Here is a 22,399-nt window from a genome sequence, read left to right on the forward strand (position 1 = left end):
TAAAAAATTAAAAAAAAACGAAGGGATTGAAAACTTCCCAATATGAGAATTTTAATCTTTTGCATTAAATGAATTTATATGAATTCTATGAATTTTAATCCTGACCATTAAATGCATCTGAAGGTTTAAAATTGTCACATCATTCATACTCATTGCACTCTACTTGATGCGTGCTGGTTGCATGTCACATCCCGGCCCGGGGCGGATCATTTCCCGGGCCCGCTCCACCACCGTAGCACAATATTGTCCGCTTTGGGCTTACCATTCCCTCACGGTTTTTGTTTTTGGGAACTCACGAGCAACTTCCCAGTGGGTCACCCATCATGGGATTGCTCTAGCCCCCTTCTCGCTTAACTTCAGAGTTCCTACGAAACCCGAAGCCAGTGAGCTCCCAAAAGGCCTCGTGCTAGGTAGGGATGTGAATATACATTTAAGGATCACTCCCCTGGGCGATGTGGGATGTCACAATCCACCCCCCTTAGGGGCTCGACGTCCTCGTCGGCACATTTCCGGCCAGGGATTGGCTCTGATACCAATTTGTCACATCCCGGCCCGGGGCGGATCACTTCCCGGGCCCGCTCCACCACCGTAGCACGATATTGTCCGCTTTGGGCTTACCATTCCCTCACGGTTTTTGTTTTTGGGAACTCACGAGCAACTTCCCAGTAGGTCACCCATCATGGGATTGCTCTAGCCCCCTTCTCGCTTAACTTCGGAGTTCCTACGAAACCCGAAGCCAGTGAGCTCCCAAAATGCCTCGTGCTAGGTAGGGATGTGAATATACATTTAAGGATCACTCCCCTGGGCGATGTGGGATGTCACATTGCAGGTATGATTTTATCATTTCAACAATATGAAATTAGTTACAGAGTTATATGACTATGAGTTATAGAGTTAGTTTACTAACTTCAATTTGATTTGGTTTGTAACCTTAATTTCTATCATGAATCTTGATGCATCATTTTACTTATATTTATATATTATATGTGTGTCTGAATATGTTCAATTTTTCTATATATTCTTTGGTTCGTTTGTTCATGTTGAGGTATGTTGTTATTGTTGTTTCCGTAAATGCAAATTCAAATTATGTGCCTTCGTTTCATATGGAATCAATCAAAATATTTCAAGATTTTAGTTTCGTACAGTAAATGGGGTTTTCTCTTTAAGCATTTTGTAATGTATAATGTATTGCTATCATCATGTGTTTTTATCAAAGTTCAAGTTTTACACCATCACCGTCAGCCTATCTTATGCAGACTTCACCTCTAAGCCTCCAACAAGAAATATCGATGTCAAGAAGCTTACAAACTTTCAGTTTATTGGGAACAGACTTGCGGATTGAACCTTTGCATATATTTTTAGCCCCTTTTGTGCAATGTAATTTTTGCGGTCTTTCACTTTCATGATGCTTTTTATTATTACTGTTGTTTCTAACAATGTATTTCCGTTGCCTTCCCTACCACATTCTCATTCCCAGTCCATTTCATTAAATTGCTCCATCATGGTTCGGATCCTTGCTTCCCACTACCGTGGAATTTGCATAATTTCTTTGCAAGATCAACTTGTAATTTGTATATGTGATAGGTTTTGATTAAATTGACTGATTTCTGTACATGATGTTGCCTTTCTATTGATTAAAGTCTTATTTTTTTGTTACCTCCCATGTAACTCGAACTTAATGTTTTTTTTTTAAATTAAAATATCGCCACTTTATGTGACATCCCGTTCCGAGATTATTAAATGTACATGTGAAATGACCATTTTACCCCTAGTTTGTTTTCGTTATGTTGTTTGGTGGTTTTGGGTGGTGTGGCATATGTTGGGCCACACACACATACACTGTCTCTCTATCCCTTTCTCTGTCTCTGTCCCGTGTCTCTCTCTCCCTTCCCATTCACCATAAACGTACGGACACACACACAACTCACTCAAATCATCACAGATCGAGGGAATAAACCCATATTCGAGCTCGTGAGGTTGAGAGGAGCACGATCGTACCATTTTCAGGTAAGAACTCTAACGTTTTCACGTCGTTTCGAAGTGGTCCGTTTGGGGTACTATTCATGCAAACTTATTTCACCACGTTTTTGGTATTTTGAAGCTCGTAGATGACTTGGTGAGGCTCCCAGGAGTCCCGGAGTAACTCGTTGGAGGAATTTAGACGTCGGAATCGTCCTGTTCGAACTTGGCCGATTTTGGAGGTTGGTGACAGGTAAGATCTCGTGGTTTTTAGCCTTTAAAACTTGTGTGATCGTGTTCTACTAGTCCTAAGCTTCAATTTGGTGTTAGAATCGTGGAAAATGGTTGAGAATTGAGTGAGAAAACACGAATTGCAGGTTTTTCCAGTTTCCAGCACCGGCGACGTCGCCGGAGAAGGTGACGGAATATTCCGTCAAATCTGACGGAATATTCCTGACGCCGTTGACGGAATCCGTTAGAACTAACGGAATATTCCTCACGGCGTCAGTTGACGCCGTCAGCGTGCCAGGCACGTGCCTGCGCGTGGCCGGCGCGTGCGGCGGTGGAAAATTTTTCTATAAAAATATGGGTGTGATCCTGAGGTTGTGTAGAGCACGTTGGTATATTCATTTGTCCAATTTGAGCATTGTATGAGAAGTTATTACGAGAAGTTGGTTATGTGTTTTAAAATTAACGTTTTTATAGTTATTTCGCATATAGGTGATACGTATCCCGAGGACGAGCGTGCGCACTCGAGGCAAGGGGGCTACGACCCTTCCACATACCAGTGAGTGGGCTTTTGTTTTCCGTATATACCTATATACAATTATTTTCCCAGAAATTGAGTAAAAAAGGGTTATTTGTTTTATGCCATGCACCATATTATTATCGTTTATGCATCATTGCATACATTAGTAGTGATATACATATACATATGCATATTTGGTGCTGTGGACGCACAAGTAAGTGCCAGGTAAGTGGTATACATGTTTATATTTCAGTAATGGTTTGAGATGCTTAGAGAGCTCATAACCTGCACCCCCGGTGTTAGTGCTCCCGCCCAGAGTAGGGCACAGTCCTTCACGTGATGTTCACCTCCCGCACCACACGCTCAGCTTGGATCCAAGTTAGGTGCACAGTCCTGTCGTACAGACCACTTTAGGTGGTTTCGACTCGTAGGTGACCCGCGATTATTCGCACAGCCTTCACGTGATCGTAGCACTAGAGCGTATATATGTATTACACCCAGGCCTGTCGTACATACCACTTTAGGTGGTTCCGACTCGTGGGCAGGTTCAGTTATTGAGTTTGAGATTTGAGCTCTATATTCAGCCGTACAGGTCACGTTAGGTGACTCCGGCTGCCAGATTATATGTTATCGTTATGAGATATACCTGAGCACTTGCATTTCATTATGAGTTTTGACGTGGCATTTTCTTGAGTATGATTGGCATACCCTTGAGCATGATTGGCATATATATACATACGTATATATGTTATTTTCTGGGAAGTATACAGGTTTTACGGCGAGGGGTTAGAATGTATTTTACTAAATGGTTTTCGAAAAGATTTGTTTTTGCCCACTCACGCTTTTGTTTTGCGCCCCTCCAGGTTCTAGTTGCTTAGCAGTTTCGGTGGTTTCCCAGAGGGCTTTTTCGGCATTTCTGACAGACACTCACCAGCGTAGGGTCACCTTCGGGTGTACTATTGTCGCATCTTTTCTTTTGGACTGCTGTAGACTTGCTCTGAATTTGTGTCTCACTTACGCTAGCACTTATTTTAGTACTTTGTATGCTAGTTTTTAATTATTCGTACTTTTTATTACTACTCTTTTAGCTTCCGCACGTGCACATGGTTACGTCACCCTCGTGTGACGGCCAGCACTCCCTGATCTCGGTCGGGGTGTGTCACTTTATACCTAAAACTCAATGTTCGCTTCATTTTGACAGGATTTCGTCTTTTCCCATTACATATTTGTTAAGTTGCTTAGGTGGCACAAGTCTAATGCTGACTCATGATACCATCCACTAAAAAAAAGCTACCTGTCATACTAAAAAGGAAAAGTATAAACACCCCATTAAACCCAGAAATCCTTCAGCACCACTGACCCTCACCGTCGAAAGTCAGGGACATAACAAGGACAACGCCAACTTTCTCAAGCTTTTGATTACCAAAGATGAAATTTTTAGTTTTTCGAACTTTTTTAGGTAGGGTTCTGTACCCTATGATGTTTTCTATTTTATATGAAGAAAGTGTTAGTACGTTCAAGGAAATACTAAACCCGGAAATAGAGAGAGAGGGAGAGAGAGAGAGAGAGAGAAGGCATGGATGAGAAATGAAGAAGGGTTCATTGAAAAGGATGGAAACAAACATGATTACATATCTTGTTTTTGTCTATTTATTTGCCTTTAATTTATTCAAACTTACTAATATTAAAACAAGAACGAAAGTAAGAGGACAACAAAGGAAGAGCGGAAAAATTAGTTCATTGCTTTTAAACTGTATTGTGCCAATCTTAAATTAGGTTATTCCAATTCCAAAAAATAAAATGAAACTTGCACGTATCATGAGGCTGGCAGTATACAAGTACACCAGACTTGATTTTGAGATTGTGGTAATAAATTAGAAGGGAGGAAGGAAAGCAAAAGGGAGTAGAAGTGATATTTATGATATATAGCTACTTATCTGAGGATTCAATGGTTGAAAATGATGTGTAATAAGTGCCTTAGTTTTGTTTCCTTTCCATGCATGTGGATGTGGTTGCCATTTTTACCAATTGTCATTAAGGATGGTATTGGTACGGTTATCATATCAAAATTCATGTACCAATTACCATACCAAACTTTTGGTATGACAAAATATATTACCATTATTGTGCCAAATTTTCGGTATACCTAATTTCGACATGCCAAATAGTTCGGTTGGCATGGTATGGTAATGGTAATTACCATTTTGTTTTGGACCATTCTTTTGGGCCAAAATTTGATTTTTTTTCTTTTTTAACAACCCAATTTAAGGCTCAAACGTGTTTTGGCCACTCCCTTTGGGTATCTAAAACTTTTTTATTTAATTATTAGAATTTTATAGAGATTCATTTAAGAAATAAGAAGTAAATAGATGGAAGAATTGCTAAAAGAATCCAATATCCCTAAAAAAAATAGTACAAAGATTCATAAATTCCATCTCTACATTCTTTAAAATTGTACAAAAATTAACTTGATAGATGAAGCCAGGGAGAGACATCCCAATTTGATGAAGAGAAGATGAGATGGACTCCGAAGAGAAAGAGAGAGAGTCGCCGGAACTGGAGCAACAGAGATGAAGTCGGTGGCTAGATGAGTGAAAAGATGAAGAGTCGCAAAACAAGAAAGCTAAGGTTTTTTTTATTGGGAAAGTAGAGATTAGAGTGTGAGATGATTGGATAAATGATTAGGAAAAAAATATAAAGCGCACATATAATTATAATAATACCTAATTATATATAAATGAATAAATAAATGATATAATATTAATAGTAGTGGTACGGTACGACATACCACTGGTAATGATTTTGAATACCATTACTATACCAAAAATGTATGGTCCGGTACAAATATTGTACCATTACCAATGGTACAAATTTTTTGGCACAACTTTGGTATGGTACGGTTGGTAAAAAAATTTTAATTTAATTATGAGAATTTTATAGAGATTCATTTAAGAAACAAGAAGTAAATGGATGGAAGAACTGCTCAAAGAATCCAATATCCCTAAAAAAAAACTACAAAGATTCCTCAATTCCATCTCTATATTCTTTAAAATTGTACAAAAATTGACTTGATAGATGAAGTCAGGAAAAAAGACATCCCAATTTGATGAAGGAGAATATGAGATGGATTCCGAAGAGAGAGAGTCGCCGGAACTGGAGCAACAGAGATGAAGTTGGTGGCTAGATGAGTGAAAAGATGAAGAGTTGCAGTGCAAGAAGGCTTAGGTTTTTTTATTGGGAAAGTAGAGGTTAGAGGGTGAGATGATTGGATCAATGACTAGGAAAAAAAATATAAAGTGCATATATAATGATAATAATACCTAATTATATATAAATGAATAAATAATGATATAATATTAATAGTAATGGTACGGTACGGTATATCATTGGTAATGGTTTTGAATACCATTACTGTACCAAAAATGTGTGGTACAGTACAAATACCGTACCATTACCAATGGTACAAATTTTTTGGCACAACTTTGGTATGGTACGGTTGGCATGGCAATTTGGCAAAAAATTTCACCCCTAATTATCATATAATTTCAACATTGAGAGGAAAGACACATGCAATTCTGACCTAAAAGTGAGTAAGTCATATGTGCTGAAAATTTTCAAGACAAAAACATCCGCTCAAATTTTCACAAATTCACCTCGAACTCAATTTTGGCATTCGCCATCGTATATCTAAAAAATACAACACTTTCACTACAATGTGTCAGTTGAAACTAAATATTAAACACACTACAAAGTCTGAAGGTAGATCGAACTTGAAATTTCTTCTCCTTAGAAACATCCGTTGTGAGATCAAAATCAATCTAATTGATGAACTATATAGTTGTGGCATGCTTTTTATTTAAATTTTTTTTCATGAAGTAGAGCATGTTTTTTACTTGAAGACACTGTACATTGCCCTTCACCCAAAACAACCATTTTTGCCGATAATAGCAAAAACGAGCCATTGGTTTCTGATTGTCATTTCCGGAAATCGAATTGAAGTAAAAATGGCAATCATGGAGCACTTGAAACCATACCTTTCACCTACATTCTTCCGTCCCCTCCAATTTCTCCTCCGAATTCTCCTCCACTTTGTCCAAAGGCCATGGAGCACTCGAAATTCTGTGAAGGGGAACCTGCTTCTCCCTACACAGAAATTCTTCCGTCTCCTCCTATTTCTCCTCCGAATTCTCCTCCACTTTGTCCAAAAGCCATGGAGCACTCAAAATTATGCGGAGGGGAACCTGCTGCTTCCTGCACATAATCTGGGGAGAAGATGAAAAGTATCGACTTGGACGATGAACCTGCTGATGCAGAGCACTTCCACACTACTCTTACAACACGCAATTCATTTGCTTTGTGTTCTTTGAGGAAAGGCGGTACATTCACTCTCGGGAGTCTAAAGTTCAAGGTCACTGAAACTTTCGAAGAACGTTGTGTGGTTTCCCCTGAGATCTTTTGTCAGGGGGAACCCGTGAGAAGGGAGGATGACGTCGATGGTGTTTTGAACATTAGTCCTTACAAAAGATTAAAATTTAAAAAAAAAAAAAATTGGTGCTAGATTACATATTCAATTTAATCCCTTGAAGTGTACTTTTATCAAAATTTATATTCAATTTTTGTTATTTAATGTGTATTTTTATTTAATCTCTCCACATTAAATTTTAATTTTATTCATATGCACATATTTAGTTATTTAATTATAAATGAACATAAATGAGAAAATATTAAAAGAAATTTGTGATATAAAATATATAAATACATGATTGTACTATGCCGAAATATATATATTTGACTTTTTTGTACCTACATTGTACCAAAATATATTATAATAAACCTAAATGTATGTACCAAAATGTATTATATTGAATTAATATACCTAAATATCAATACTGAAATGTAAGTACCAAAATATACGTACCGAAATGTATGTACCGAAATATACGTACCGAAATGTACGAAGGCTTAGGTTTTTTTATTGTGAAAGTAGAGGTTAGAAGGTGAGATGATTGGATCAATAAGTAGGAAAAAAATATATAGTGCATATATAATGATAATAATACCTAATTATATATAAATGAATAAATAAATGATATAATATTAATAGTAGTGGTACGATACGGTACGGTATACCACTGGTAATAGTTTTGAATACCATTACCGTACCAAAAATGTATGGTATAGTACAAATACCATACCATTACCAATGGTACAAATTTTTTGGCACAACTTTGGTATGGTAATTTGGCAAAAAATTCCACCCCTAATTATCATATAATTTCAGCATTGTATCCTTATAATTTTTTAGAGGAAAGACACATGCAATTTTGACCTAAAAGTGAGTAAGTCATATGTGGTGAAAGACAAAAACATCCACTCAAATTTTCACAAATCCACCTTGAACTCAATTTTGGCATTCGTCGTCGTATATTTGAAAAATACAACACTTTCACTACAATGTGTCAGTTGAAACTAAATATTAAACACACCACAAAGTCTGAAGGTAGATCGAACTTGAAATTTCTTCTCCTTAGAAACATCCGTTGTGAGATCAAAATCAAGCTAATTGATGAACTCTATAGTTGTGGCATGATTTTTATTTAAATTTTTTTTCCTGAAGTAGAGCATGACATTCATTAATGTAGATCAAAATGAATAAATACAAAGACGATAGAGCGTTTTATTGGGGTCTCGATAAAATCTAACCAATAATTTCAATGAAGAAAAAAGAATTTCAATAGTTTTTTTCTTTTTCATTTTTTCAAGTAATTAAGGGATTCTATAAGGAGACTAAATAATGTGCCAGAGTCCAGTCCTAACCAACCTCTCCTTTGCTTGTTATATGATTACATCCAAGTGTTTAAGATGTATTATCAGATTGTACGGGGAGAATTATAATCCCTATAGGACTCGTGTAGGAATTATTATGACTTCCACAAATATTTCAGACTTTTGTTATTGGTTTTACTTCTTCTTCGCGCCTTGCACCTGTAATTCTACATAATGATATTACCGGTCCCAATAATGTTATTTCAAACTTCCAACGGCTCAGTCCATTTTTTGATGCGATGGACGTTATTATGAGTCCCATTCTTATTAATGGTTCATCTTCCTACTTGAAGACACTGCACACTACCCTTCACCCAAAACAACCATTTTTGCCGATAATAGCAAAAACGAGCCGTTGGTTTCTGATTGTCATTTCCGGCAATCGTATTGAAGTAAAAATGGCAATGGCAATCATGGAGCACTCGAAACAGTACCCTTCACCTACATTCTTCCGTCTCCTCCGATTTCTCTGCCGAATTGTCCTCCACTTTGTCCAAAGGCCATGGAGCACTCTGCGAAGGGGAATCTGCTGCTCTCTGCACAGAAATTCTTCCGTCTCCTCCGAATTCTCCTCCACTTTGTCCAAAAGCCACGGAGCACTTGAAATTCTGCGGAGGGGAACCTGCTACGCCCTGCACACAATCTGGGGAGAAGATGAAAGGTATCGACTTGGAGTTGGACGATGAACCTGCTGATGTAGAGCACTTCCACACTGCTCTTGCAACACGCAATTCATCTGCTTTGCGTTCTTTGAGGAAAGGCGATACATTCACTCTCGGGAGTCTAACGTTCAAGGTCACTGAAACTTTCGGAGAACATTGTGTGGTTTACCCTGAGATCTTTTGCCAGGGGGAACCCGTGAGAAGGGAGGATGACGTCGATGGTGTTTGGAAGCAAATGGCTCAAATCCGTGAAGTGATCGAGCTGCCCGTAAGTTATTCAGAGCTTTTTACATCAGTTGGTGTGAAAGCTCCAGAAGGAATTATGCTTCCTGGACTTCCGGGTTCAGGAAAGGCACTAATAGTCAGAGATAATTATGCTGGTGGAACAAATGAGCACTTCCATAATGCTCTTGCAACAAGCAATCTGGCTGCTTTGCATGAAACAGTGAGTGTTTCTTGTCTTTCTTTTCTGATTTCTTGTTATCCTTGCATGAAACTGTGACTTTTCTCTGTATTTGTGTGTTTTATGCTTCGCTTATATGCATCTAGCGTTGGAAAGTGTCACGATAAAGTGTCATGATAGACTGATATACTGATAGCTACCGTTCATCAATTTAATACCGGCCTAACAGATTGAAATAAGTGTTGGAAAATAGCACATTGTATCTAGTTCTAGTTCAGCCATTAGAATTTGCCCTTGGTCAAGAATTAGGGTTGGAAAAGCATGCTGCTAAACATAACTTGATCCTTTAGCCTGTATACTTTTCAAATCTTTGTTGCAACATGCATACTACGAATACATTATTAGATTTACCCAATTGTTATTTCCTTCCATGTATGATGGCAAATTATTACTTTACATTTTCTGTTTTTTTTCTTCCTTTTACTGTGAACCCTTAAACTTTTCTTGATAGTTGGTATACTAAAATATGTATCTGATGGAACTTGACAATGTTATTTCTTTAGATTATGTATACATACGGGATGATTAGTCCTTTTATACGAGAGCTGGGTGGCGAGAGTGGTGGGGAGAGCAGCATTAGTGCTAGGTACGACGAAATTAGAAGTGATGATGGCATCGATGAACGTGCTAGTGCCAGTGGTGGTGGGGACGACGAGATTAGCAGTGAGGATGGCAGCGATGAACAAAGTGCTGATGAAGAAGATGTACCAAAGCCGCCCACTGCTTCTACTAGGTTTGTTCACACTTATATCAAACCCTCAATGCTATGTTCAAACACCTGATATATCTGACTTTTTTTAATTTGTTTTGTTTAGATCCGCATGGGTTAGAGTCGCCCGATGGACCATTGGTGTGTCAATCCCACTAATAGCAGGGAGCGCCACTATAGTGTCTACAAGGTCAAGGGGCATCACTTTTGATGTGTTCAATTTCTTTACGAACGGACTATCCTTTTTAATGCTGTTGCTCACTACAATCATTTTGAGGTTAGTATTTCAGACATTCTCTTTTCTGAATTCAATGTGAATTAGTTTGTTTATTAACACAATGTTAAATTTCATGCTGCAGGACACCATTTCCTACATTGACACCTTCCCTGTTCATACGCATAATGGGTCTTCATGTGTTCGAGTAAGTAATTACATAGGGAAAAACAGATTTAGTTCTTTTCAATACAGGTTTAGCTTTATAATAACTATAGTATAACTGTTTTCCATTTCGTGAACAGGCCTTTATCCCAGATTTGGTTGTCTTTTGGTGCCCAATTCTTGCCAGCCCAATTTACTGTTTGCTTGCAATCGGTTGTCCCCGCATTGACATACTTGATCTCATTAATCTTCAGGTGCGCTTCAACCTTGTTCAAGTTAAATAACACTGCATTAGAAGCTAACTTATTATTTACCATTGTGATAACAGGATACAGTCGATCTCTATTCGCAAGAAGAGCGACCAAGCAAAACTGGGGGGTCTAGTAATAACTTTTTGTGGGGCGTTCTTGATTGGAAAATATAATGGCCCCACCATCGCAGCTCATCGACTTGTCAATGAAAACTGGACCTGGCCATTGTGTCTTGTGATCGCTTCAGTACTGTGCTCAGCTTGCCACAATGTACTCATGGTAAGAATATTTCAATTTTAGATCATAAGTTGATTTATAATCTTTAAAATGGTTTTGGTCTATTTGTTTATTAATGGCTGTTAAACGTGGTGGAAATTATATAGTTCTTCTTTCAACTCTGTTTTTTTAGGAAAACACTATGGAGAAGTATGACGTCGAGGCTCTATGGCTTGCAACTATAGTACGGTTTTCAGCTATGATCCCCAGCCTCATTATTGCCCTGGTCACCACTCGTGGACGAGCCTACAAGTGGGTTATGGGTTGGGACTTCAACACGTTTTGCTGGGTATTTGCGGTTAGTTTCATAAACTAACAACATCTATATTATGAAGCAACTTATGTTAGTATACAGTTTGTGATTTGTTTACCTTTCTCTTGTAGGGCATTTCTGCTGGTCTAGTGCAGTATTTGGGGACCAATTTGACGAAGAAGACGGATGCTGTATTTGCGTCCTCATTCACCCCGATATCCATGATTTTAGTTATTGGGTTGTCAGCTATGATCTTGCATGATCGCATAAAAAAACCGTGGTAAAATCTGCAAACTTAATTCTAATAGGCATTAATTGAGTTATTTTTGAAGTTGATTGATAACAAAGTGCATCATTGAATTTTCAGTATTGGGGGTGTCATAATGATCGTGATTGGGCTTTTCATTTTTCATTGGGGAGAATATCGATCAACCTCTAAGGAGGAGGCTCGAGCTGAGGAGGAGCATTTGAGGTGGAGGCTCAATCTGCAGAGGAGGTTCAAGCTATGGAGGACATTCGAGCTGTGGAGGAGGTTCGAGCTGATGAGGTAGTTACACTTATCGTTTCTTTTATTTTTATATGCTTTAATCTAATTATTTGTTGTTGTTGTTTGTTCATACAGGAGGAACCTTATGCATGTGCAGAAGGAGGAGCATTCTGTATGAACTGCTCACCTCCACCATAACCCAAACCTCTGAAAAACCAAGCCCATTAATAAAGGCATGACCAGAAAACTGCTAAGGCCGCCACAGAACCCACAGCCCAAGCAGCATGCCACGTCCCAAGAAGACGAATTTCTTGACAAGGAATTAAACAAAAGCATTCCACCCCTCTAACAAATTTCTGTTTGTAACGGTTATATTTGGATAGCTATAGTTCTCATACCTAGTCTTGCATCTCATGGTGTGGTGCAATGTTTCCGTCACGTCACTTTTGTTTAGTAATGGTTTGTTTCTATTCTATGCTTTACTAAACTGCCAGTTATTCTTGATAGAGGAATACAAATTGATGGTCATGGTATAAAGAGTTTCATGTGACATGAAAACATTGTTCTTTTTGCTCTTTGTTTCATGATCGATTGCAACATAGTTAGTGCCTGGTGGATATTGGATTGAGATCCCTGCTGGAAAATATCAGACAGCGAAGCGTCTGTCCTACTGCCAAATAGGCTTTGATTGCCTATCCTTATGCAGTCCTTGTGCTTTCAAGTCACTATTTATGGTTGGTGAATTTGCATGTTGAGCTATATTTGGCAAATCTTTCCTTGACAACCTGCCTTTAAAGATGTCATTTGCATGTTTGGATTCAGCGGCTACTCAAGGAGTTACAGATTTTAAGCTCTGATGCTCCTTTACTTCACTGTGATAACATTTCTGGCATGACATCAGCAACCAATCCTGTATTGCACTCCAAGGCCAAGCATATTGAAATTGGTTGTCATTTTGTGCGTGAAAGATTTCAAAAAGACACTCATTTGTTGCAGTTTGTAGCTTCTGCAGATCAGTATGCTGACATTTTCACAAAAGGATTGTGTGCAGTTATACAGTTTCTTCTGTCTTCGATTCTTCTGATTTTTTTCGGCTTCTCTCTTACATTTCTTCGGATTACATTTCACTGTTGGCATGACATTGAGTGTGCTGGTTGTAAAGGTCATTTTCCTGAGCCTACCCATGATCCTGTTATCCAGGTTCTGTTCTGGTCACTCTTGGTCTCTTAAACAAAGCCTTAGGTCACAAACTAACCTAGTTACTTTGCATGGAGAAAATCGGCCATTTATTCGTATGTTGAATTGCTCTGCTATAGTTGGTGTTGGTGTGATGTCTTTTGATACAGGAAGACAATTATTGCTGGTGGCTTGGAGCCTTGGAGAATAAGATAATTGAGCATGCATACTCTCTCTTTTGCTCTGCTATAGTTGGTCTTGATGTTCAATAGCTCTGCTGTATTTGTTTTCTACAGTTACCATGTGTAATTGTATGCCACAGGGGAAAGGAAATAAGCATACATATTTATTGAATTTTGAATGTCTATATTTTGTATTATGTGAAACCAAGTACAAGGAAAGCTCATATAAATGAGCGGAAGAAAGGAAAAGAAACAGAAGCCGAAAACAAGGAAAAGCAAAGCAGAAAGAAAGGAAAAGCAAAACAGAAAACTTGGAAAAGTAAAGCAGAAAACATGGAAAAGTAAAGCAGAAAACATGGAACAACACTTCCTTGATTTATGCTTTACCTACAACTAAAGGTGAGGACAATCAACAACTGTCACCACTATGACAACTATGACAGCCAATGTACCATACATACACCCATGCTTGCCGACTAGGATTTAGACTAACCTTAGAACTTCCCTAGAACTTTCTTCCAATACTCCCCCTCAAGCTGGATCAAAGGGATCAATTGATCCGAGCTTGGATAGGAGATGATGAAAGGTAGTAAATGCCAGTCCTTTGGTGAAGATATCTTCTAGCTGATCATGACTGCGAATGAAGTGTGTAGCAATTACCTTGGACTGCACTTGATTCCGAACATAATGACAATCAACTTCAATGTGTTTAGTTCGCTCATGAAAGACAGGATTTGATGCGATGTGCATTGCTGCTTGATTGTCACAGTGAAGAGACATAGGTTGCGGGTGAGGAAACCCTAGATCCGAGAGTAGAGTTTTGAGCCAAGTGAGTTCACATGCCGTTGATGCCATAGCACGATATTCTGCCTCTGCACTTGAGCGTGCAACCACACTTTGTTTCTTGCTCTTCCAGGTGACAAGATTACCCCCTACGAATGTGCAAAAACCAGTGATAGACTTGCGATCGAGAGAGTTCCCTGCCCAATCTGCATCTGTATATCCTGAGATCTGAGTATGACCATTATTGCGCATGAGGATCCCTCTACCAATGGAACCCTTCAGATAGCGAAGCACACGGTGAACAATCTTCATGTGATCTGTGTTTGGAGCATGCATGAACTGACTAACAAGGCTCACAACATATGATATATCAGGACGAGTGATAGTTAGGTAAATAAGCTTGCCAACCAATCTTTGATAATACTCTATATTAGGAATGAGATCACCATGAGACTGCATCTTTAAGTTGCTATTCAAAGGTGTCCGAGCAGGTTTACAATCTGTCATGTTTGCCTCATGAAGAAGATCAATGATGTACTTGCGCTGATTTAGAAAACAGCCCTTGTGGGAATGTGCCACCTCGATTCCTAAGAAATATTTAAGAGTGCCGAGATCTTTGATAGCAAATTTGTGACTGAGATATTGTTTAAGAGCACTAATCTCAGAAACATTATCACCTGTAACAATTAGGTCATCGACATAAATAAGCACCACAAGTTTACCAGATTTGCCCGATCGCACAAATAGGGAGGAATCAGCATTGCTCCGAGAGAAACCAACTCCCTCTAGGACATGACTGAGCTTGGCATACCATGCTCGGGGACTTTGCTTGAGGCCATAAATGGCTTTATGAAGTCTGCACACCAGGTCTGGATTGTTTGATTGAGGATGACCCGGAGGAATTTTCATGAAAACTTCTTCTTCTAGTTCCCCATGTAAAAAGGCATTTTTAACATCCATTTGAAAGAGAGGCCATGTATTGTTAATGGCAACAGATAACAGCACCCTCACTGTATTCATCTTTGCCACAGGTGCAAAGGTCTCTTTGTAATCTACTCCATAAGTCTGAGTAAATCCACGAGCAACCAATCGAGCCTTGTGTCTTTCAATCGTGCCATCTGAATGGAACTTGATCTTGTACACCCAACGACTTTCTACAGCCTTCTTTCCTTTAGGAAGCTTCATGATGGTCCAGGTGTTGTTTTCGTGAAGAGCTTGAAGCTCTTCTGCCATAGCAGCTCTCCATTCGCTATGTAATTTAGCTTCTTGAAAGCTTTGAGGTTCATAGGTCTCAGTAACTGTATTGAGGAATGCAGCAAATGAAGGTGACACTTTGCTGTAATTAATAACAGAAGTTAAGGGATGCCTGACATTGTAAGTTACATAATCATTTAACTTGGATGGGAGTCTCCTCTCACGGGAAGGATTTCGACGAACTGTGGGAGGTTGAACCACTGGTAGTTGAGCAGTCTCTTGGTTGGAAGGACTTCTTGAGAGTTCAGATAAGATAAGTTCATCAGGTGCCACTGGTGGTGTGTTCTACAGGTTGTGAGACTGAGAATGGACCTCATTCAGTGTTTGGTCCCTTATGACACCCGTTGCGTCTTCTTTACATGGATATGGTATTGGAAACAAGTCAAGCATGTTCTCCCCCTCTTGAGAGTGGTCCAGAGGTTGAGTGAAGTAGGGCATTGGTTCCTCAAATCTTACATCTCTTGAAACAACCATTTTCCTAGTTGCGGGATTGTAACATTTGTAACCCTTTTGAGTGGAAGAGTAGCCCAAGAAAACACATTTGGCAGCCCGTGGTTCTAGCTTGTCACGTTTTTGTGCTTGAATGTGAACAAAGCATGTACATCCGAACACTCGTAAGTGTGACAAATCGATTTGTCTGCCTTTTAGGATCTCATAGGGTGATTTAAAATTCAAAACCTTACTGGGCAATCTATTGATAAGATATGCAGCAGTAAGAACACCTTGAGACCAGAATTTTTTCGGCACATTCGAGTGAAACATCAGGGCCCTAGTTTTTTCAAGTAGGTCTCTATTCTTCCTTTCTGCTACCCCGTTTTGTTGGGGTGTTCCAACACAACTGGTTTGATGTAGTATGCCATGTGTGCTTAGATAATGAGACATGTTATGGGACATATATTCGGAGCCATTATCTGATCGTAAGACATGAATATTTGAAGCAAATTGAGTGTTTACAAGTCTATGAAAATCTTGAAAAACTTCCAACACTTCATTTTTAAATTTCAAAAGATATAACCAAGTTATCCTTGTGAAATCATCCACAAAGGTTACAAAGTATTTGTATCCGTCAAAGGACTCTAGAACTGGTCCCCAAACATCGGAATGCACGATTTCAAAAGGGTTACTAGCCCTAGATAGAGAGGAGGTGAAAGGTAATCTAGTGAATTTAGAAAAATGACACACATCACAAGAACTTGTAACCTTGCACAGGTTTGGAAACAAAAAGGATAGGACTTTATCAGAAGGATGTGCAAGGCGTCGATGCCAAAGTTGTTGTTCCTGAATCAGGCTTGAGGTGACTTGGAAAGCCTTGGGAGTTTGAACATGCTGGAAAAGATAGTAAAGGCCGTTTAGAAAAAAAAACCTTCACCAATCATCTTCTTGGTGGTGATATCCTGAAAAATCACAGTTTTTGGAGAGAAGATGGCAGTACAGTTTAGTGAGTTTGTGATTTTTCCAACAGATAAAAGCTGAAAAGGGAATGAAGGAACATATAGGGCCTCAGACTCGACATTACTAGATATCAAATGTATTTTTCCTTTCCCTACAACCATGGCACCCTTGCCATTAGCAACTGACACTTGGGATGGACGTGAAAGTTTTTTAAAATCATACAGATTTGTGGACTTGTTGGTCATATGATCAGTGGCTCCTGAATCTATAATCCAATAATCATGCATATTACCTATTTTAAGAGCAGTTGAGAAGGATCGTAAGATACCTAGAATATCTTATTGTGTCACGCCTTCTTTCCCAGCCAAAAAACCAGCAAACTGCCCAAGTAGAGCAGCTGGTTTGTTGTCAACATGACTGGTTGATCCTTCATTCTCCCTACCACCTTGTTTCTTGTGAAGGAAGGCAGCAAATTCATTTATCAGCATGGCCGGATTAGAGGTGAACATCTGTGCTTCCTAGGAATGAGAGGTCATGGTATGATTTGCCTTGGGTGATGAGTTGTGTGCTCCTCTAATGAAGCTCTTGTTGCTGTCCCTCGAATGCTTGGGCCTTAGTTCAGGATGGAGAATCCAGCAATGATCTCGTGTATGTCCACCATTATCACAATAGCTACACTTCACAGTGGGTTTCTTTCCTTTATATCTCCTCTCTTCATTAGCCTTGTGATTTGAGAAATATACCCTCGATTCTGGTATATTTGACTTTAATTCCACAGTCATGATTTTTCTGCGAGTTTCTTCCCTTTGGATAGTGGCACACACACTTGAGAAGGAAGGCAGTTCAGGATTCATGAGAACATGACTCCTGAGATCTTCGTATTCAGAGCTCAAACTTGCTAGAAGCTGAAAGATTTTATCTTCCTTAGCTCTCTTGATCAACACGGCAGCGTCAATGGTGTGTGGCCGATAAACATTCAAATCATTCCACATGGTGGTCAACTTGCCAAGATGATGCACAAACGAGTTCCCTTCCTGTTGTAGACTAGCAATATCCTTCTTTAGCTGGAACACTCGAGCTGCATTATTCTGATTTCCATACATCTCTTTGAGATTTTTCCAGAGAACGTATGAAGATTCCGCATAACTGAAGATTTCTGCAATCTTTCGATCCATAGAGTTGAGCAGCCATGACATGACCAGCTGGTCCTTGCACAGCCAATCATTGTAATCGGATGAGGACACATCAGGTGCTGGAATCACGCCATTAACATAACCAAGCTTCGATCGTCCTCCTAACGCAAGGGAGACAGCTCTCTCCCACGGGAGATAGTTGAAATCATTTAGTAGGACCGAACTGAGACGTTGATTTGGATTGATATCAACATCTAGATGAGATGAAGAAGACGCAGCATGCGAGTTTACTTCTTCGCCATGCAAGGAGCTCTCTTCAGCCATGATGGAGAAGAAAGAGAAACAGGAAGACGGTACTCAGAAGCAGGTCGATAGAGATCACTGCTCTGATACCATATTGAATTTTGAATGTCTATATTTTGTATTATGTGAAACCAAGTACAAGGAAAGCTCATATAAATGAGCGGAAGAAAGGAAAAGAAACAGAAGCCGAAAACAAGGAAAAGCAAAGCAGAAAGAAAGGAAAAGCAAAGCAGAAAGAAAGGAAAAGCAAAACAGAAAACATGGAAAAGTAAAGCAGAAAACATGGAAAAGTAAAGCAGAAAACATGGAACAACACTTCCTTGATTTATGCTTTACCTACAACTAAAGGTGAGGACAATCAACAACTGTCACCACTATGACAACTATGACAGCCAATGTACCATACATACACCCATGCTTGCCGACTAGGATTTAGACTAACCCTAGAACTTCCCTAGAACTTTCTTCCAATAATATTTGAGATTAGCATTGGAGATGAATATTGCAATTGTATGTTTTTAGTACATGCATCCTTCTCGGTTGTATAAATAGAATATTGTCTTTGCTGGACTGATTTTTTCAGTCTTTCAAGTGCAATTCAGATTGCAGATTTATGGGCATGATTTTTGGGAAGATAATAAAAAATTACAAACGATAAACACACATCCTTTTTAGTTCGGGGAGTTTTGATCTAGGTGCTTGACTTTTGAATACGTGTGTCCGAATTTGTTCAACTTTTTTTATATATTCTTTGGTTCTTTGTTTTTGTTGAGGTATGCTGTTGCTATTGTTTCCGCAAATGCAAATTTTGTGCCCTTGTTCAAAATATTTCAAGATTTTAGCTTCGTAGAGCAAATGGGGTTTTCTCTTTAAGCATGTTGTAATGTATAATGTATTGCTACATCATGTGTTTTTATCAAAGTTCAAGTTTTGCACTGTCACCGTCAGCCTATCTTATGCAGACTTCACCTCTAAGCCTCCAGCAAGCAAGAAATATTAGTTGGATTAACTTAAATATCAATGTCAAGAAGCTTTCAAACTATGAGTTTATTGGGAACAGACTGGCGGACTGAACCTTTTGCATATACTTTTAGTTCCTTTCTGTAAGTTGTCAATTGTAACAGATTTTGGTCGTACCTTGGCAACTGCTAGTTCAGAACAGTTTCTTAATTTCGATTTCAAGGACTACATTTATCGAACTGAATGTGGCGGGGAGGTTACATATCATGGTCTGGATCAGGTACTTCAATGGCTGAATTTAACATTTATGTTTTTGGAGATGTTGCCTATTATGAATCTACGAAATCACAAGATGGATCTTCGTTGGTACCCCAGGTCACTTGAGGAGGTGATCATCAGTGCTCAATGAAATAGCAGACTGAAATAGCACATCTACCAGATCCCCGATGATGGCCAGCTACTTGACATTGCTTGTAGATCTTTGATCAATGAGTTTTCAGAAGTTCTTCAGGTTAGAATCAATTACGAAACCATGTCAAGGTTGGAAATAGACATGGCTGTCCACGCTCTCCTTAGTCACAACCCAGCATAAGGTCATACAGATAGCATTCGATTCCTGATGGATGTTCTTAATACCATTGTAACAACTTTTGCCGCAACAGTATTAATAGAAACCGCCGTATGAATGAATACTTAGGCGTACTTAGATTGAAATTGGTAGAGCTCTCAACATGTAGTTTGTTATGCACGTTATATAACTACATGAGAAGATTAAGGTTCGAATCCTTGCTTCCCACGACCATGGAATTTGCGCAAGTTCTTTGCAAGAACAACTTGTAATCTGTATATTTGATAGGTATTGATTAAGTTGACTGATTCCCGTGCATGATTATGTCTTTCTATTGATTAAAGGCTTATTTTTTGTTATGTCCCAAGAACTCAGAACTTAAGTCTCACATTCCTCTTAACACTAAAATATCCTCAATTTTGTCACGACCTTTTGACAGAATTGACGGAACCTCATAAAAGTGAAGTGAATATTGAGTTCTAGTGTGCAAAGTGGTGATATTTCCACCACTATTGGTAAAGAGTCACTTGCAAGTAATCAAATCGATTAATTAGAATTTAGATGTAACCACCAAACAAATGTAAATAAAAATAAATACTATTCTGCAAATTGCGCTTTATTGCTTAGTCATTCGTATATAACCTGATGCATATGTTCGATTTCAACTAATTTTCTTCAAGTTAATTACACTAACACTCTTTTAGGTTTTGCCGGTGTGCCATGGAAGATGTCAAATTGTGTCGAGAACGATTTTAGCCAGTACGACACTTTGGGTTTAGCTGATGTAGTGATATGCCTTCTAAATGTCCGGAGGACGTGGAGCATTTGATTTTATCCTTTTATTTTGTTTATGTTTAATAATTTCCAAGAATTATCTTGGAGTTTGGTTTGATTTATCTTTGTATGAGAGTTTGCTAGTTTGATTGCTTTCTATAGGAGAGTGCTTGATTTTAAGTTTTGTTTTGGTGTGCTATCCCTTTTGGGTCTTGTGTGAAAGGTGGAGCAGTTTGATTTGTTGAATATACCTCATATGGTGTTCTATGATTGTGGCGGTGATTAAGTGATGCGATAGACCCATGGGCATCGTACTCTCTATCCCAATTGATGGTTTCAGAATTTGTTTTCACATGATCTCCTTGTAACACAAAGTTTAACAAGTTTATTAATCTGTGTAGTCATGCAGTTCCCGAAGAACTTGAACAAGTGCTTGAAGTCTACTTATTACTTTGCGATTAGTGATGCTTTAGTGTAATATTTTTAGATTTAGTTTGCAATGATCATTTTGGGGCCGAATTCTTCATGATATTTATTTGTAATGCCTTTTTATTAATGAATGAAATATTGTACTCTTAAAAAAAATATATACTAACACCTCTGAGGATAATTGAGATTTCACAAAACCCCTCACGTTTGAGATATTTTACTAATATCCTCTTAGGTTTTAATTCACTTTTCAAATAACCCCTTAAGTGAAATATCTGCTTATGAGTTTACTAACTTACCCTTATAATTAAACAAAAAATTTATAAATGCATTGAAAAAGAATATTACATTAAAACATTAAATATTAAAAAAAACAAAAATTAAAAATAAAATGCAGACAGACAGTACACAGTTCAGAGCCTCCACTATTCGAGCTGGGAGTAGAACTGTGGGGAGCAAACAGTACCCAAAAAAACACAAAAATTTCAATGAACCCACTAAATCGAACGAAAAAGTGAAACCAAATTAATACCTTTGAAGAACAATGCCCAGATATGAAAAAAACCAGAGCCAACAAATTTTAGTAACCATCTTAAAATCGAATTTTTATAACTATAAGTTTACTTGAAATCAGATTTTTATAATTGCAGCTGTGAAACCATTAATGTTTTACAATTTATATATATAATTATAAAGCTTTTGTTTATGAGTTTTAAGTAATTAATAAGGGGTAAAGTTGTCTATTTATTATTAGATTTTTTTACTTAAGGTGTTATTTGAAAGTGAACTAAAACCTAAATGGGTGTTAGTATAATATTTCAAACGTGAGAGGGTTTTGTGAAAACTAGATAAACCTCAAGTGTGTTAATGTAGTTAATCCAATTTTCTTCCTCTAACACGTATTTAACTCACTAACAATTAAATAGGAATATCATCAGACTGTAATACTGAATGACAACATTTTCCCTATACTTTTAAAAAAATATTTTTAATTTTAGATCACTGAAATTCCAACACCCCATTCCTTGTGCAACAGGAATCTTCCAAGCTCCAATTAAAGTATAAAAAGATATTGTCATATTCCTTCAACATATATTTCTTCCAATAGAAAATTGATAAATGACATAGAGGCCATTTATTTGATATATATTTTCTAAACAACATAATGTAGCAGTTAATTCTTGAATTAATTTTTTAATAATTTTAAAAGAGAATTCAACCATCAATCATAACAACACGTGGTATACAAAATCAATATATTCTAAATAAATAATATCTCTAGGATCCCCCAATAGAAAATCGTACTTTCTCAAAAATGAAAAAAAAAAATTGTTTAATGCTTGTCAATAATTGTCATATTCCATAAACAGATATTGTCATGAAATATTTAAAGGGTGCGGGGCAAACAAAACTTGTGTGCATATATTCGAAA

The 22,399-nt window shown here is 38.1% G+C and overlaps 1 protein-coding gene and 1 long non-coding RNA gene across 2 annotated transcripts; both read left to right on the plus strand.

Annotated features, from left to right (window-relative positions):
• The first annotated feature begins 2,598 nt into the window (after nt 1-2,598).
• Nucleotides 2,599-3,764, plus strand: LOC148696482 (uncharacterized). Its single transcript, XR_015963652.1, has 2 exons — nt 2,599-2,746; nt 3,571-3,764. It is a non-coding gene; the product is annotated as an uncharacterized LOC148696482 (long non-coding RNA).
• Nucleotides 3,765-8,963: 5,199 nt separating this feature from the next.
• On the plus strand, nt 8,964-12,550 carry LOC137711244 (uncharacterized). Its single transcript, XM_068450472.2, has 10 exons — nt 8,964-9,640; nt 10,162-10,391; nt 10,474-10,644; nt 10,727-10,789; nt 10,887-11,000; nt 11,075-11,276; nt 11,407-11,571; nt 11,658-11,803; nt 11,894-12,073; nt 12,149-12,550. Exons 1-10 carry the CDS (start codon nt 9,188-9,190, stop codon nt 12,189-12,191), a joined length of 1,767 nt encoding a protein of 588 aa, XP_068306573.2. The 5' UTR covers nt 8,964-9,187; the 3' UTR covers nt 12,192-12,550.
• Nucleotides 12,551-22,399: the final 9,849 nt, after the last annotated feature.

This window comes from Pyrus communis, chromosome 6, assembly GCF_041283825.1.
Source record: "Pyrus communis isolate YQ-2024b chromosome 6, ASM4128382v1, whole genome shotgun sequence".
In the NCBI taxonomy this organism is placed as follows: domain Eukaryota; kingdom Viridiplantae; phylum Streptophyta; class Magnoliopsida; order Rosales; family Rosaceae; genus Pyrus; species Pyrus communis.